At 44.6% G+C, this 12,894-nt stretch overlaps 1 protein-coding gene across 1 annotated transcript; it reads right to left on the bottom strand.

Moving 5' to 3' along the window:
- Positions 1-10,326: 10,326 nt before the first annotated feature.
- LOC125538122 (40S ribosomal protein S8) lies at positions 10,327-12,644 on the bottom strand. Its single transcript, XM_048701421.1, has 5 exons — positions 12,518-12,644; positions 12,359-12,431; positions 11,321-11,657; positions 10,693-10,877; positions 10,327-10,572 (listed from the first exon to the last, which is right to left on the bottom strand). Exons 1-5 carry the CDS (start codon positions 12,519-12,521, stop codon positions 10,494-10,496), a joined length of 678 nt encoding a protein of 225 aa, XP_048557378.1. The 5' UTR covers positions 12,522-12,644; the 3' UTR covers positions 10,327-10,493.
- Positions 12,645-12,894: the final 250 nt, after the last annotated feature.

Below are 12,894 nucleotides of genomic sequence, written 5' to 3'. Positions count from 1 at the left end.
CATACATGTTGTCTAGGTAACCATGATGAAATGATATAATTCACATATATGATTTATATACGAAGGAAATGTCATTCGCATATATGATGTCTAAACTAAGCAGATGGAACTGAAATGTATGTATATAATGTCTAAACTAAACAATACAAGACACCACATGCATGGTATGAGCAGTATATCTTTTTTGCATGGTAATAAGTATCTCATTTATATCATAAGGATTACAGTACAAGCCACATACATACCGACCTGGCAAAACTAAACAAATATCAGAACACTAGCCTTTGCACAAATGAACAACAACCAAGAAGTAAATTTACAAACAAGACCGAAGAAACCTCTCAACTTGACACCAACGCCTGTCACCTGCCTCTAGCACCACCACAGCAACCACCAAAAAATGACGGATCACCTCCACACTTGAGTTGGACATGTGTAACACCCCGGATGTAATTTACCTTATTTGTACTCCAACTCTTGTCGTTTCCGGCACTAAGTTATTCTACTTCCTCATTGTTGGGTTTTTGTATCCGTGTGTTTTGTCTTTGTCATGCATCTCATATCATGTCATCATGTGCATTGCATTTGCATATGTGTTCGTCTCATGCATTCGAGCATTTTCCCCGTTGTCCGTTTTGCATTCCGGCGCTCCTATGTCCTCCGGTGGTCCTTTCTACCTCTTTTCGTGTGCGGGTGTTAAACGTTTTCGGATTGGACCGAGACTTGCCATGCGGCCTTGGTTTACTACCGGTAGACCGCCTGTCAAGTTTCGTGTCATTTGGACTTCGTTTGATACTCCAACGGTTAACCGAGGGACCGAAAAGGCCTTGTGTGTGTTGCAGCCCAACACCCCTCCAATGTGGCCCAAAACCCACCTAAACCTATTCCATCATCTAGAGCATTCGATCACAATCGCGTGGCCGAAAACCACACCTCATTTGGAGCTTCCTAGCTCCCTCTACCTCTATATAAAGGCCACTCCCCGAAATTTTCGGGCAAACCCTAGCTCCTTCCCCCTCCTCGCGCCGCCAGACGAAGTCCGCCAGGCCGGACACATCCAACCTGACCCGCCGCCGCCACGTGTCGCGACGCGATTGGACGCCGCCTCGTGCCCACATCGCCGGCCCGGAGAGCCCAAGCCGGGCCCTCCCGAGGCCCATCCGGCCGCGCCCCGCGCCGCATCTCTCCATCGCGCGCGCCACCACCGAGCCGCTCTTCCACGCCGCCGCCCGCCGCACCGGCGCCTCCCCGCGCCGGCGACGCCGTCCCTCGCCGTGGCCGCACCGCTTTGCCGCTGCCTCGTCTTGGCGTCCGCGCCCGTGGGCCGCCCGAGCTCGCCGGCGTCGTCCCAGGCTCCGGCCTCCACCGCCTCTCCCTCCTACTCCGGCGCCCCAAGTCCCTGTTCCGTCGCGAACTCCGGCCGGCCATCCTCGATCTCCGTGCAGCTGCTACAGTACCAGCCCGGCTGGATCCAGATCTGAGACGATCTCGGGGTTGACTTTTTCGTCCCTAACCCTAGCATTTTTGCATTCTTACACATGCCATAACTCCCTCATCGTAGCTCCGATTCACGCGTGTAGCATATCAAAATGTTCGACTCGACGAGTACATCATTTCGTCTCATTGCATCATTTTCATTTGAGCTCATCTTGATGCCCGAAATGCTGTTGGAAGAGAGCTATGTGAGGATAATTTCATATCTGTTTCAGCAAATGCACTTTTGTCATTTTTGCCATGATTAATGTGTGCATGCTATGATCCTGAGCTCTACATGTGTTTTGTAGAATGACATGTCATCTCTACAGGGGTGTATGCCATGTATTTTGTGATCTTTGTGGTGACTAGCACAAGCATGAAAAGTAGCTTACTCAATGATGCTGATTTCAGGGACTTAGAATTTCACAGTCCTTGCCCTGTCATTATTTTTATGCCACATGTTCATGTTGTTTCCTAGTGATCCGTGCCTCTTTTGAGCATGATCAGTAAGGATGTTTTGTAGATAATGTTGTGCTCTATCCATCCATTTATTTGTTTGCAATTATGGAGCACCCTAGATTTAGTCAATCGAGCTCTACTTTTGCTATAAAATGTTCCTGGCAGATTGTTAACTTGTTTAGCGATTTGGCCGAGCTTGTTGTAGTTGATCCATGCATGCTATGTTGTTGTTCTTGCCATGTCTAACTTCTATTCCATGTCTATTTGCTGGTTGTATGCTTAGTTTGTCATGCAATGCCTCGTAGTGAGTGCATCGAGCTTGTAAACATGCCTACTCGTTATCTGTTTTGCCATGCTCCAGTTTTTCAGTAAGTCTGAATCTGTTTATGTTTTTGCTATGTTCACATGCTTGCAATTGTATTTTCTGATCCCTTTTGGCTCATGATCACTAAGGGACTTTTGTTATATGCTTTGAGTAGCTTCATTACATGCCTTGCTTTGCCATGATATGTTCCTGTAGCATGTAGTTTTCGTGCTATAAAGTTTGCTTCCTGATGATAAATTCCTGACTTGTTACACTAAGTCTGAAACCTGTTATCTTTTGCACTTTTGTCATGCTTGTTTGAACCTGTTAGTGAGTGAATTAGCCGTAGCTCAGTGTTCATCTTTTGTCAAGCATCATGAGTGGATCCCTTCCATGTATTTTGTTGTCATGTTGGAGTGCTGTAGCATGTTGTTCTTGATGCATTTAGATGGTCTCGTGCTGATTATCACAGACCGGTGCCATATTTGTTTTGCTTGCCATTTCCAAACCGTGCATCCGATTTCGGTGATCTTTATATCGATTTCGACCGAAATTAACTCACCTTTCCAATGGCACTCTTGGATTTCCAATCTGAGGCCAGGTTCAATCATTCCTTTGCAAATCTTGCATATGCATCACATATCGCATCCCGCATATCATACCATGTTTGCATCATGTTGTTTGAGCTTTGCACGTGGTTGATTGTGTTCCTTTTTCCTTGTTGTTATTGCTTGGGTAGAGCCGGGAGACGAGTACGTGAACGAGGAGCCCGTTGAGTACGCTTACGAGGATCAAGGCAACTCTGAGAACTTTGCAGGCAAGATGACCATACCCTCGAAATCACTTCTATCTTTGCTTGCTAGATGCTCTCTCTTTTGCTATGCCTATGCTACAATACCTACCACTTGCTTATCATGCCTCCTATATTGCCATGTCAAACCTCTAACCCACCATGTCCTAGCAAACCGTTGTTTGGCTATGTTACCGCTTTGCTCAGCCCCTCTTATAGCGTTGCTAGTTGCAGGTGAAGATTGGAGATCGTTCCTTGTTGGAACTTGTTTATTGTTGGGATATCACCATATTATCTTGTTTATCTTAATGCACATATATACTTGGTAAAGGGTGGAAGGCTCGGCCTTATGCCTGGTGTTTTGTTCCACTCTTGCCGCCCTAGTTTCCGTCATATCGGTGTTATGTTCCCGGATTTTGCGTTCCTTACACGGCTGGGTTATAATGGGAACCCCTTGACAGTTCGCCTTGAATAAAACTCCTCCAGCAATGCCCAACCTCGATTTTACCATTTTCCACCTAGCCTCTTTTTCCCTTGGGTTTCCAGAGCCCAAGGGTCATCTTTATTAACCCCCCCCCCCCCCCCCCGGCCCCCGACCCCCCCCGGCCCCGCCAGTGCTCCTCTGAGTGTTGGTCCATACTAGAGCCCCTTGCAGCGCCACCTCGGGGAAACTCGAGGGCTGGTTTTAGTTGTACAGATTGCTTATCTGAGTGTGCCCTGAGAATGAGATATGTGCAGCTCCTATCGGGATTTATCGGCACATTCGGGCGGTGTTGCTGGACTTGTTTTACCATTGTCGAGGATGTCTTATAAGCAGGATGCCGAGTCTGATCGGAATGTCTTGGGAGAAGGAATATCCTTCGTTGACCGTGAGAGCTTGTGATGGGCTAAGTTGGGACTCCCCTGCAGGTATTTGAACTTTTGAAAGTCGTGCCCGCGGTTATGGGCACATGGGAATTTGTTAATGTCCGGTTGTAGGTAACCTGAAACTTAACTTAATTAAAATGCACCAACCGCGTGTGTAACCGTGATGGTCTCTTCTCGGCGGAGTCCGGAAGTGAACACGGTGTTGGAGTAATGCTTGACGTAGGTTGTTCTAGGATCACTTCTTGATCATAGTTGTTCGACCGTGCTTTTGCCTTCTCTTCTCGCTCTCATTTGCGTATGTTAGCCACCATATATGCTAGTCGCTTGCTGCAGCTCCACATCATACCTTTACCTTACCTATAAGCTTAAATAGTCTTGATCGCGAGGGTGTGAGATTGTTGAGTCCCCGTGACTCACAGATTACTTCCAAAACCAGATGCAGGGACCGATGATACCGCTCCAGGTGATATGACCGAGCTCAAGTGGGAGTTCGATGAAGACTCTCGTAGTTACTATGTGTCTTTTCCAAATGATCAGTAGTGGTGCCCAGTTGGAGCGATCGGGGACTTTGTCGCATTTGGGGGTTGATCTTTATTTTGGTTCCGTAGTTGGAACCTGAGTGTATTGGATGAATGTAATGACTTATTTTATGTATTTGTGTGACGTGGCGAGTGTAAGCCAACTATGTACCTTTCCCCTTTATTTATTTACATGGGTTGTTGTGAAGATTACCCCACTTGCGACATTGCTTTCAATGCGGTTATGCCTCTAAGTCGTGCTTCGACACGTAGGAGATATAGCCGCATCGAGGGCATTACAACATGGCTCCATCGCTGATATGCAGCTTTGCGTACCACTAAGGTGGCTCGCCAAAGGCGAAACCATTATCGTTAAATGAATCAGACCGGGGCAACACTCCGGACACGCCATCGAACTCCAGATCTAGCACCCCCACATGACTAAGATGTCGGAGGAAACCATATATGTCATCCACGTACCACGAACCCAGCACACGATCCACCGTCTTCTAGATGTCATTGATGCAGACCACAATCTGCATCTGCTCCTAGACTACCTTCCAAGCTCCATGCTGGAGTTGGAGCAAACGTCATTGCAACGGCGAAACCCGAGGACATAGATCCACCATGATGATGCCGCCACCACACCATCCTTACTTGAACAGACTGGATTCCAAATCCATCCCCAACCATAGGACCAACATCTCATTGGAGTAGAATATCAAGAAATTTTATTCAGCTCCACCATCACCGTCGCCGAAGCCAAGACGATGACCATCCTAAAACCAAGCTACTTTGCTCTAAAACTATCCACGTGCGTGGATCCAGAGACCCCCCCCCCCCTCGGAGAACGTATCCTATGCACCGAGCGATCTGGTGCACTAGATGCTCCAGTATCTTGTGGCACATTTACAAAATAACCCTTGTTGTCTCATGGAATCAGTGATGCATTCTCCTGAAGCCAACTCATCGCTCTTCCTTGGTCGGTTCTGTACCACAGTACCAACGAGTTAGATATTTTTTGTTCCTGTTGCTCTCTTCTAGATCTCAACCTTTCCTCTACCACTCAACACTTCATGTAAAAAATCATATGAGTTGTGTTATAGAGAAAATTTTGAGCATGACTTTCTGTAAAATGGAAAGTTTTCACATAAAAAGGGTGTCCATGCACTGTTAACCAGGGATACAAAAACACCATAAAGTAGTTTTATGTACATTATATTACTCTCATATACACAACGGTTCAGAATTGAGTGTATCCACAAGGTAATTAAATTCACAAGGAAAAAATTGTTCGAAAAAATCCTTCTAATTAAACAGGAGTGTTCTTGCTCTACGTCAACATTTTTTTGACTGGGAACTATAGGGAAACACCCCACAACCTTTGCAATTTTATTCCACAAAAATACAGTATTTACAAGTGGTTACCAAGAGCAACCAACAAAAGAAAAAAGAGGGGGAGGGGGAGGGGGAAACTACTCACCTAATTACAAAAGAAAAAATAATGTATACATCAAGGGGGTAGGTAAGTCACCCATCTAACTAGATCATCCTTGAGCCTAGGCTTGATTCTATGGGCAAGGAGAGACATATCATCAATAAAAGCACCCCTCCAACGGTTGAAACTGGGCCTTTCCTTCCTAAACACCTTTCCATTTCTGATCAACCATATATTCCAGCAAGCAGTAAAGACCACCTCAGCAAAGAAAGGCTTGGCAAAATCCCTCATAGCTTGCACAGCAACTTCAGACATAGTAAAGCCCAGACCCCAATCAATCTGCAAGTAGTTCCATACACGCTGACTGAAGTTACATGTGAAGAAAAGATGATCTCTATCCTCCCGAGCCTGAGTTGGACAGAGCACACATTGAATACCATCATCAATATGCCAGTGCCTTCTCTCCACCATATCCTTAGTGTTCAATCTGTCCATAATAAGCATCCAAGCAAAAAATTTGATTTTCATCGTGCGGCAACTTTTCCATACCCATAAAAGTAATGGGTTAAAGGAGAGGTGGGAGTGCATGGCAGTGTAAAAAAGCTTTGGAGTATATGGCTTAACAGAACCATGCCAAAACCAGACATCCTTAGAGTTGGGATTCCTCTCATGGGAAACAATGAGGGACTGCAAAGAGTTGAATTCCTGAAAAGCTTGCTTGGACAGAGGGGGATTAAACCAGGCAATGAGATCAGAACAAAGAAGGCCATCTTTAACAGAAACCATGGGGTCATTAGCATAAGAAAAAAAAAGCCTTGGAAATTTGTTCTGCAAAGGCAGCACTGAATCACCAATTTTCCATTTATCAAACCAGAACAAAGCAGAATCTCCTTGGTTAACCTGGACCCAGGAAAATTCTCTGAATTGATCAAGCAGCTTGAGTATGTTCTTCCACCAAAAGGAGCCACAAGGTGCAGTTCCTTGGGGCACTAATTCATGGTAGTAGGAGTTCCAAATAAGATTAACCCAAGGAATATCAGCTCTATTGAGGAACTTGTGCATGTGTTTCATGAGAAGGGCGGCATTTTGTATACCCAGGTTTAAGATGCCCAGCCCTCCTTTGTTCTTTGGCCTACAAATAAGCTCCCAAGCAGCAAGGGAGGGAGCAGGTTCTTGCCTGTTTTTCCTCCAAAGACATTGTCTCTGAATTCTTTGTAGTTGCTTCAGAATGCCTGGGTTGATTAGCAAACTACAGAGGAAGAAAATAGGCAATGAGGATAGAGTAGAGTTCAAATATTGCAATCTCCCACCTTGAGCGAGAAAGGATTAGCTGGCAGACATTCTTCTTTCCATACAATCAACCAGGGGCATAAGATCAGACATCTTGGGTTTGGTTGTTCCAACAGGGAGGCCCAACTCTACGTCAACATTGTCGAACTCCTGTATCTGCAATTGTTCCCCCACTCATACATCTATTTGGACAGGTCCCATTGTGTACTGAAGCATTGAGAGTACAATAACTAAACCACCATTGTGTACTGAAACTCTTCTGACCAGCTGAAAGAGATGCCACAACCTGCAAAAGGAGAAAAAAATCAACTCGAACACTAGCTTGGACAACAGGCAATTTTTTTCTAGAGATGAACATGTAGCTGAACATTCAGAGAGGACCCTAAATACATAGACATCAGGTTTCAGATGTACATACAAAAATATAAACAAAACGATATGTTGGACAAAGATTAATCTCTGTATTGCTGAAACTTTCAGTAGTATTTGGTCTTACTTCGTACTCCTAAAATCCTTGTGGATTCATGATTAAAAGAACCTTTTGTGGTCCTTATCACACAAATAGTCATTCAAGAGCTGCAGGGAACAAATAAGATGACTGCCCTACTAACAAGCAGGCAAGCAGCACATATCAAAGGTGTTACTTTTTGGAGGATTGCTGTAAAATAAAATCAGGATCAGAAACAAGTAGTACTGCTTTTACAAATTTCAAATTGGACATCGTAAGTGCACTTACTATTTAAATTTGTAAAAACCAAGAAAGATAATAGAGAGCACATCATTTGTTTTTTTTTCATTCAAACTGTTGTGAAAGAGGATAAGATTATAAGGGTAAACTTGTAGCTCATGCATCCTCAAACAGTCACACCATTCCTAGTTTCGATCAACAACATAATGCATTTAAGTCAACTGGAACAACATTAGTCACAATATCTCCCAACCATTAATTCAATGAATTAGGGAGAGAGTGGTGATGAATTATAAGAATAGAATATGAACTTGACACATGGCTAAAGGAAGAAGCAAATATGCGCAAGATTCTTGAACTGTTGCAGTTGTTCTCACTTGCTAAATTATGGTGCAAGAATTTTTTATGAACTTGCTATAGTACAGAGCAAGAATTTCTGATGCTGCTGCGAAAAATATATATTATGGATTATGCTAAAGTACAGAGCAATAAAACACAGAGGAAAAGATTAAATGGTGCTTTGCAGAGTTCAAAAATTGTCACATGAGGATGACATATAGCAGGCTGGCTACAAACGACAGTAACAATAAGAGAAACCAAATCCAAAAATATATGTGAACCTAGGTTTAGCAATTCCCCTTCTATGCATTCATATTCCCAAATGCCACTCGTTTTAGACAAATTGGGGAAACTGATGAGCGGAAGAACTAACTATGGATGCACATGGAAAATAGAAGAATCAAATTCATGCCCATACCTCTGATCACCTGATGTAAAGGATGATGGCCAGCTTCGATTCAACCGTAGTGTCAATATCTCCGGAGGTGTGGCGCCACTATGCAGACACAATTGATCGCATCGAGCCGCGGGTGGACCACATGATTTGGATCGAGAGAGAGAGAGAGAGAGAGAGAGAGCAGATTCCCCATTTTGTGTAACCCTATCTCAGCCTGGTCCGGTGGTAAAGGAAAAGGCGACGGGAGAGAGACGAACTGGATCGGGGGAGTCGATTCGCTAGATTTAACTGCACCTCGGATCCGTTTTGTAAATGTGCCAGCAGGATTCCTCGTAGATGGATCAGGTGCCTTCCTTCCGCATCTAGTGGCCCAGGAGATATTGGAGCATCTGGTGCACCAGATCGCTCGGTGCACAGGATACGTTCTCCCCTCCCCCCCCCTTCCTCATCATCTTGAGAGGGGGGAATAGGACTGGTCATCTATCTCTGAATACTACTCTGATGAGCTATCTGTAACCGGCCAAACATCTGCTTTGACAGGTATCATTGTCTGCTCTAAAGACCTTTTCACTTCAGATTTTTCCATTGCCCACTCAAATGGTTGATACACAAGAAGAGTAATTAAAAATACAAAATTGTTATCAAATGAAATATGTAATGGAAAAAAAAGATGATACCACATAATTCACATATATGATGTCTGACTAAATAGAATGACATTGCATAATTCATATAAATGATGTGTGGTTAAACAAGATGACATTGTATAATTCACATATTATTCCTATAAAGGATGTATTGACAGATCATCCCCCCCCCCCCCCCCCCCCCCGCCCGCGGGACTGAGACTATCCGGTCATTGCTAAGTTATATCCTTAAGATATCCGTGTAAAAAAAATTCAGCTTCTTTTCTTTCTCTCTTGCATGTAACCTTAGCCACACCTAACCATGTGTGCGCGACATCTTCCCTGGACGGACAAGACACGAAACTGTCCGGTCAGTCGCTGGAGCTCCCAGAAAATACTCTACTTTGGTGCGGTAGCACTAATGCACGCAGTTTCGGGGCTCAAGCCATGTAGCCCATGCCTTTTTGTTCTTAGACTATATTTCGTGCACCTCTCGTTTTTTTTTGTTATGAAAGCATAATAGAATTACTTGGCTTTGCTCATCGATAACTTAATTGGAAATGGCCTCCTTTGGAGAAGATCCATCAAGGATTCAAGACTTCCATCTCTAATAATTTGGAGAAGACCACCTCTCTAGATCTCCTCTCCATAGCTATCTTCCTTCAGTGATAGTTCTTCTCGAGTGTTTCTCTCAACCACCTTCAAAAAGAATGGGCACACAAGGCTTGACACATGAACAACCAAAGCTCTGACAACAGGATTTAATAGGTGTAACACTTTTGACAGACTCCAGAGGCAGCGAGAAATCCAGTAACAGAAAATGAAAACACAACGAATACAAAGGCATGGAGAGCCGCGCAAAGCGCCTACTACCGAGAATTAGCACAGGCTGGGGTAGCGGCTAGTCATCGTCTATCTCCAGAAAGAAAACAAGCCAACAATTGTGCAAAGATTCCATGATCAAAATTGCTTTGCATACATGATCGGGTTTTCACACTGGATGGGTCCTTTGCAACTGCAGGAACCATACAAATCTAACATGCCTGAAAGGCAAAACTGGCAGCAAATCAACATGGAGACTCAAGATCAAAATTTCACTGAACAGATGAAAATACTGCAAGGTAGAACAACACATAATAGAATCTGGATAGCTTTAGATCACAACCAAAACAGGCAAAACATTCTCAGTTCAACCTAGGACTCGAACCGTTTACAGAAAATGGTGTTCAGTATGTCTGCAAACATGACATGGACGCAACATCTAAGAAAATCCAACGAGTAACATGCAGCAGCTCTTCCGCCTAAGCTGTGGCACCCTTGCCCTTCTTCTTCTGGAGCTTCCTCATGTAGAACTCCAGCTCCTTGCCCTCCAGGATGTACCTGTAGTTTCAAGACACAAGTATTAACACCATAGCTAACAAGAAATTGTAGAGTACTGCTTTATGTTCTTCCAGAATTTAATATACAAGGGGTGATGAACAGATGAACTGTGATGCTTACCCATCAGCTCTGCCACACTGTCCAGGGCGAGACGAAATGCAGGCCAGCAGCCTTCCACCACTGAACTGCTCCTCAATGTGCGAGTCCAGTGTACGTCCCTGCTGGCGCTTCTCAAGCTTCCTCTGGACATTGTTGCTCTTCTTTGCTTCCTCTGTGGCAGCAGCAGCAACCTCGGCCTCTTGCCCCTGTGCATAAGAAAATCACACAAAGCAAACATAAGCAGTGAACAGGGATAAGACTGGATCAGGGATTGGATACAATCCAAGGGGAAAAGGGCATAATACAAACTAGGGGCCTTACTGGCAAAATGCAACCATTAAAATAAGATGTTCAAAACATTAAAGTTTGTATCTACAAAGACCAATTTAAGGAATTTATTCATGAATGAAATACAATGAGCAAGGAGGCTGGATAAAAGTTGGAACTAACAGTCCAGGATGAAAGGATACTAATGCATGCAATCAGAATAAAAAAGAATTGGTACTTGTGCTACAACTAAAAATAAGAGTTGATCAGAATACAGAATTGAAATCCAAATCATTTCAACTAAGTAGCACATCCTAAACAAGCTATACAGTAATTACCAACCTCAGGATACAGAATTGAAATACAGAAACAGGAATAATACCTCAGCAGGTTCCTTCTTGGCAGCTGCAGCAGCTTTCTTCTTCCTACCGATTTCGACTCCATAATGAGTCAGGTACCACTGCTTGAAGGGGGCAGCATCAACTTGCACAATGGCATTCTTGACAAGGGTCTGAGTCCTCACAAGCTCATTGTTTGACGAATTGTAAACCACGTCCAGGAGACGGGTCTTGCGGGTCACAGCCTCACTACCCCATGAGAAGTTACCAGTGTCGAGACGGAGAGCCCTCCACTTCACGTTACCTCCGCGAACACGGACCCTCCTCACTGTCTTGTTGCTTGAAAGCTTAGTGTTGGCTGGCTGGCGGCCGAGCTCATACCTGATAAAAGATGAAGGACAAAGTAAGATTCATAACAAAGTGTAAAGTTCTTGAAAGGAATCAAACAGCCTAAGAGTTGATCAGTACATTTGTTCAAATTTGCATATTCCAAAATGAAACAGAACCAAGTGCGGACATGGCTAAGAATAACTCCCAGAATACAAAATAAAAACATGTTTACGTATAGACAACATCATGTCTGAACACAGAATATTGTAAGTATGACGCTCTGGACATTCTGAAGCAAGAATACTGAATCACAAAACTTGTACTTCAAAACAAGTATCGAAACAGCAGCATCACTACAAAAATGAGTGACGGACCCGGTTATATTGCCAACATCAAGTTCACATTAGTTACAGCAAATTAACATGAACACATCAGAAGTTCGCATGTAGCCAAAACCATAGATGTGCGTAAACGGATGAAGGTTATCAAGTCACCAGAAAGCGGAATACCCGCGCTACTCGCGTAATTACCAGGCTAGTTACCACCAAGCTATCATACGAGATATAGAAAATGCTAGTTACCGAGCTATCATCCTAAAGAGTACAGACGCGTCGGATAAACCCAGATATCCACCGCAGCAACGATAATTTATCCACGCCTGATGTAAGTAAACACGGATCTAACCTACGTAGAACATCCACACATCTTCACGATCCGAAGGGAAGGGGGAAAGGAAGGGGATTCGCTCTTACTTTCGCTTCTTCCTCCAAGCCTTCTGCTTCCCACCGGTGGCCCGGCGCTTGTGCATGGAGTCACGCGAGATACCTGCAGAGCCACCATGGCGGCGATAAGCATCGTGCAAACCAGGCAGCCTCCGAGGGAACAACGAATAGTACATCGGCGGAGCTTACCCATGGTGGCGTCGGCGGCTTGGTTCCGCTGCTGATTCGCCTCCTATGCGCGCGCCGCCGCAGCTTTGGTTTGGTCTCGCAAGGAGGAAGGAGGGGAACCCTAAGGGGGGTCGAGATTAAATAGGAAGGCATCCGGGCTTAGGGTTTACTCACAGGTGGGCCGCGAATGGTCCAAAGGTGCACCATGGGCTAAAGCGCGCGGTCTAGTCGGCCTTCGTCACCAAGCCCAAATGAGCAGACAGGACGCAACTTCTAAAAAAAAAGTACAGACGACGCTACATAGTTGGCCCATGTCAAAAAAAAGTACATTTTTCATTGAGACCTCCTAGTCAACGCCAGAAGCGTCCGCTCGCTTCCTTAGTACGTTCCTGGATTTC

Source organism: Triticum urartu, chromosome 2 (assembly GCF_003073215.2).
Source record: "Triticum urartu cultivar G1812 chromosome 2, Tu2.1, whole genome shotgun sequence".
Taxonomy (NCBI): Eukaryota; Viridiplantae; Streptophyta; class Magnoliopsida; order Poales; family Poaceae; genus Triticum; species Triticum urartu.
The sequence above is the reverse complement of the archived record's forward strand: the minus strand, read 5'-3'. Positions and strand labels throughout refer to the sequence as shown.

Bases quoted from the DNA above. Each gene is read 5' to 3' on its own strand.
- LOC125538122 (XM_048701421.1), bottom strand. The intron at 10,878-11,320 runs GTATTATTCCTG...TCTTATGCACAG, and splicing joins CCAAGAAGGAACCTGCTGAG to GGGCAAGAGGCCGAGGTTGC. The intron at 10,573-10,692 runs GTAAGCATCACA...TTGAAACTACAG, and splicing joins CAGTGTGGCAGAGCTGATGG to GTACATCCTGGAGGGCAAGG.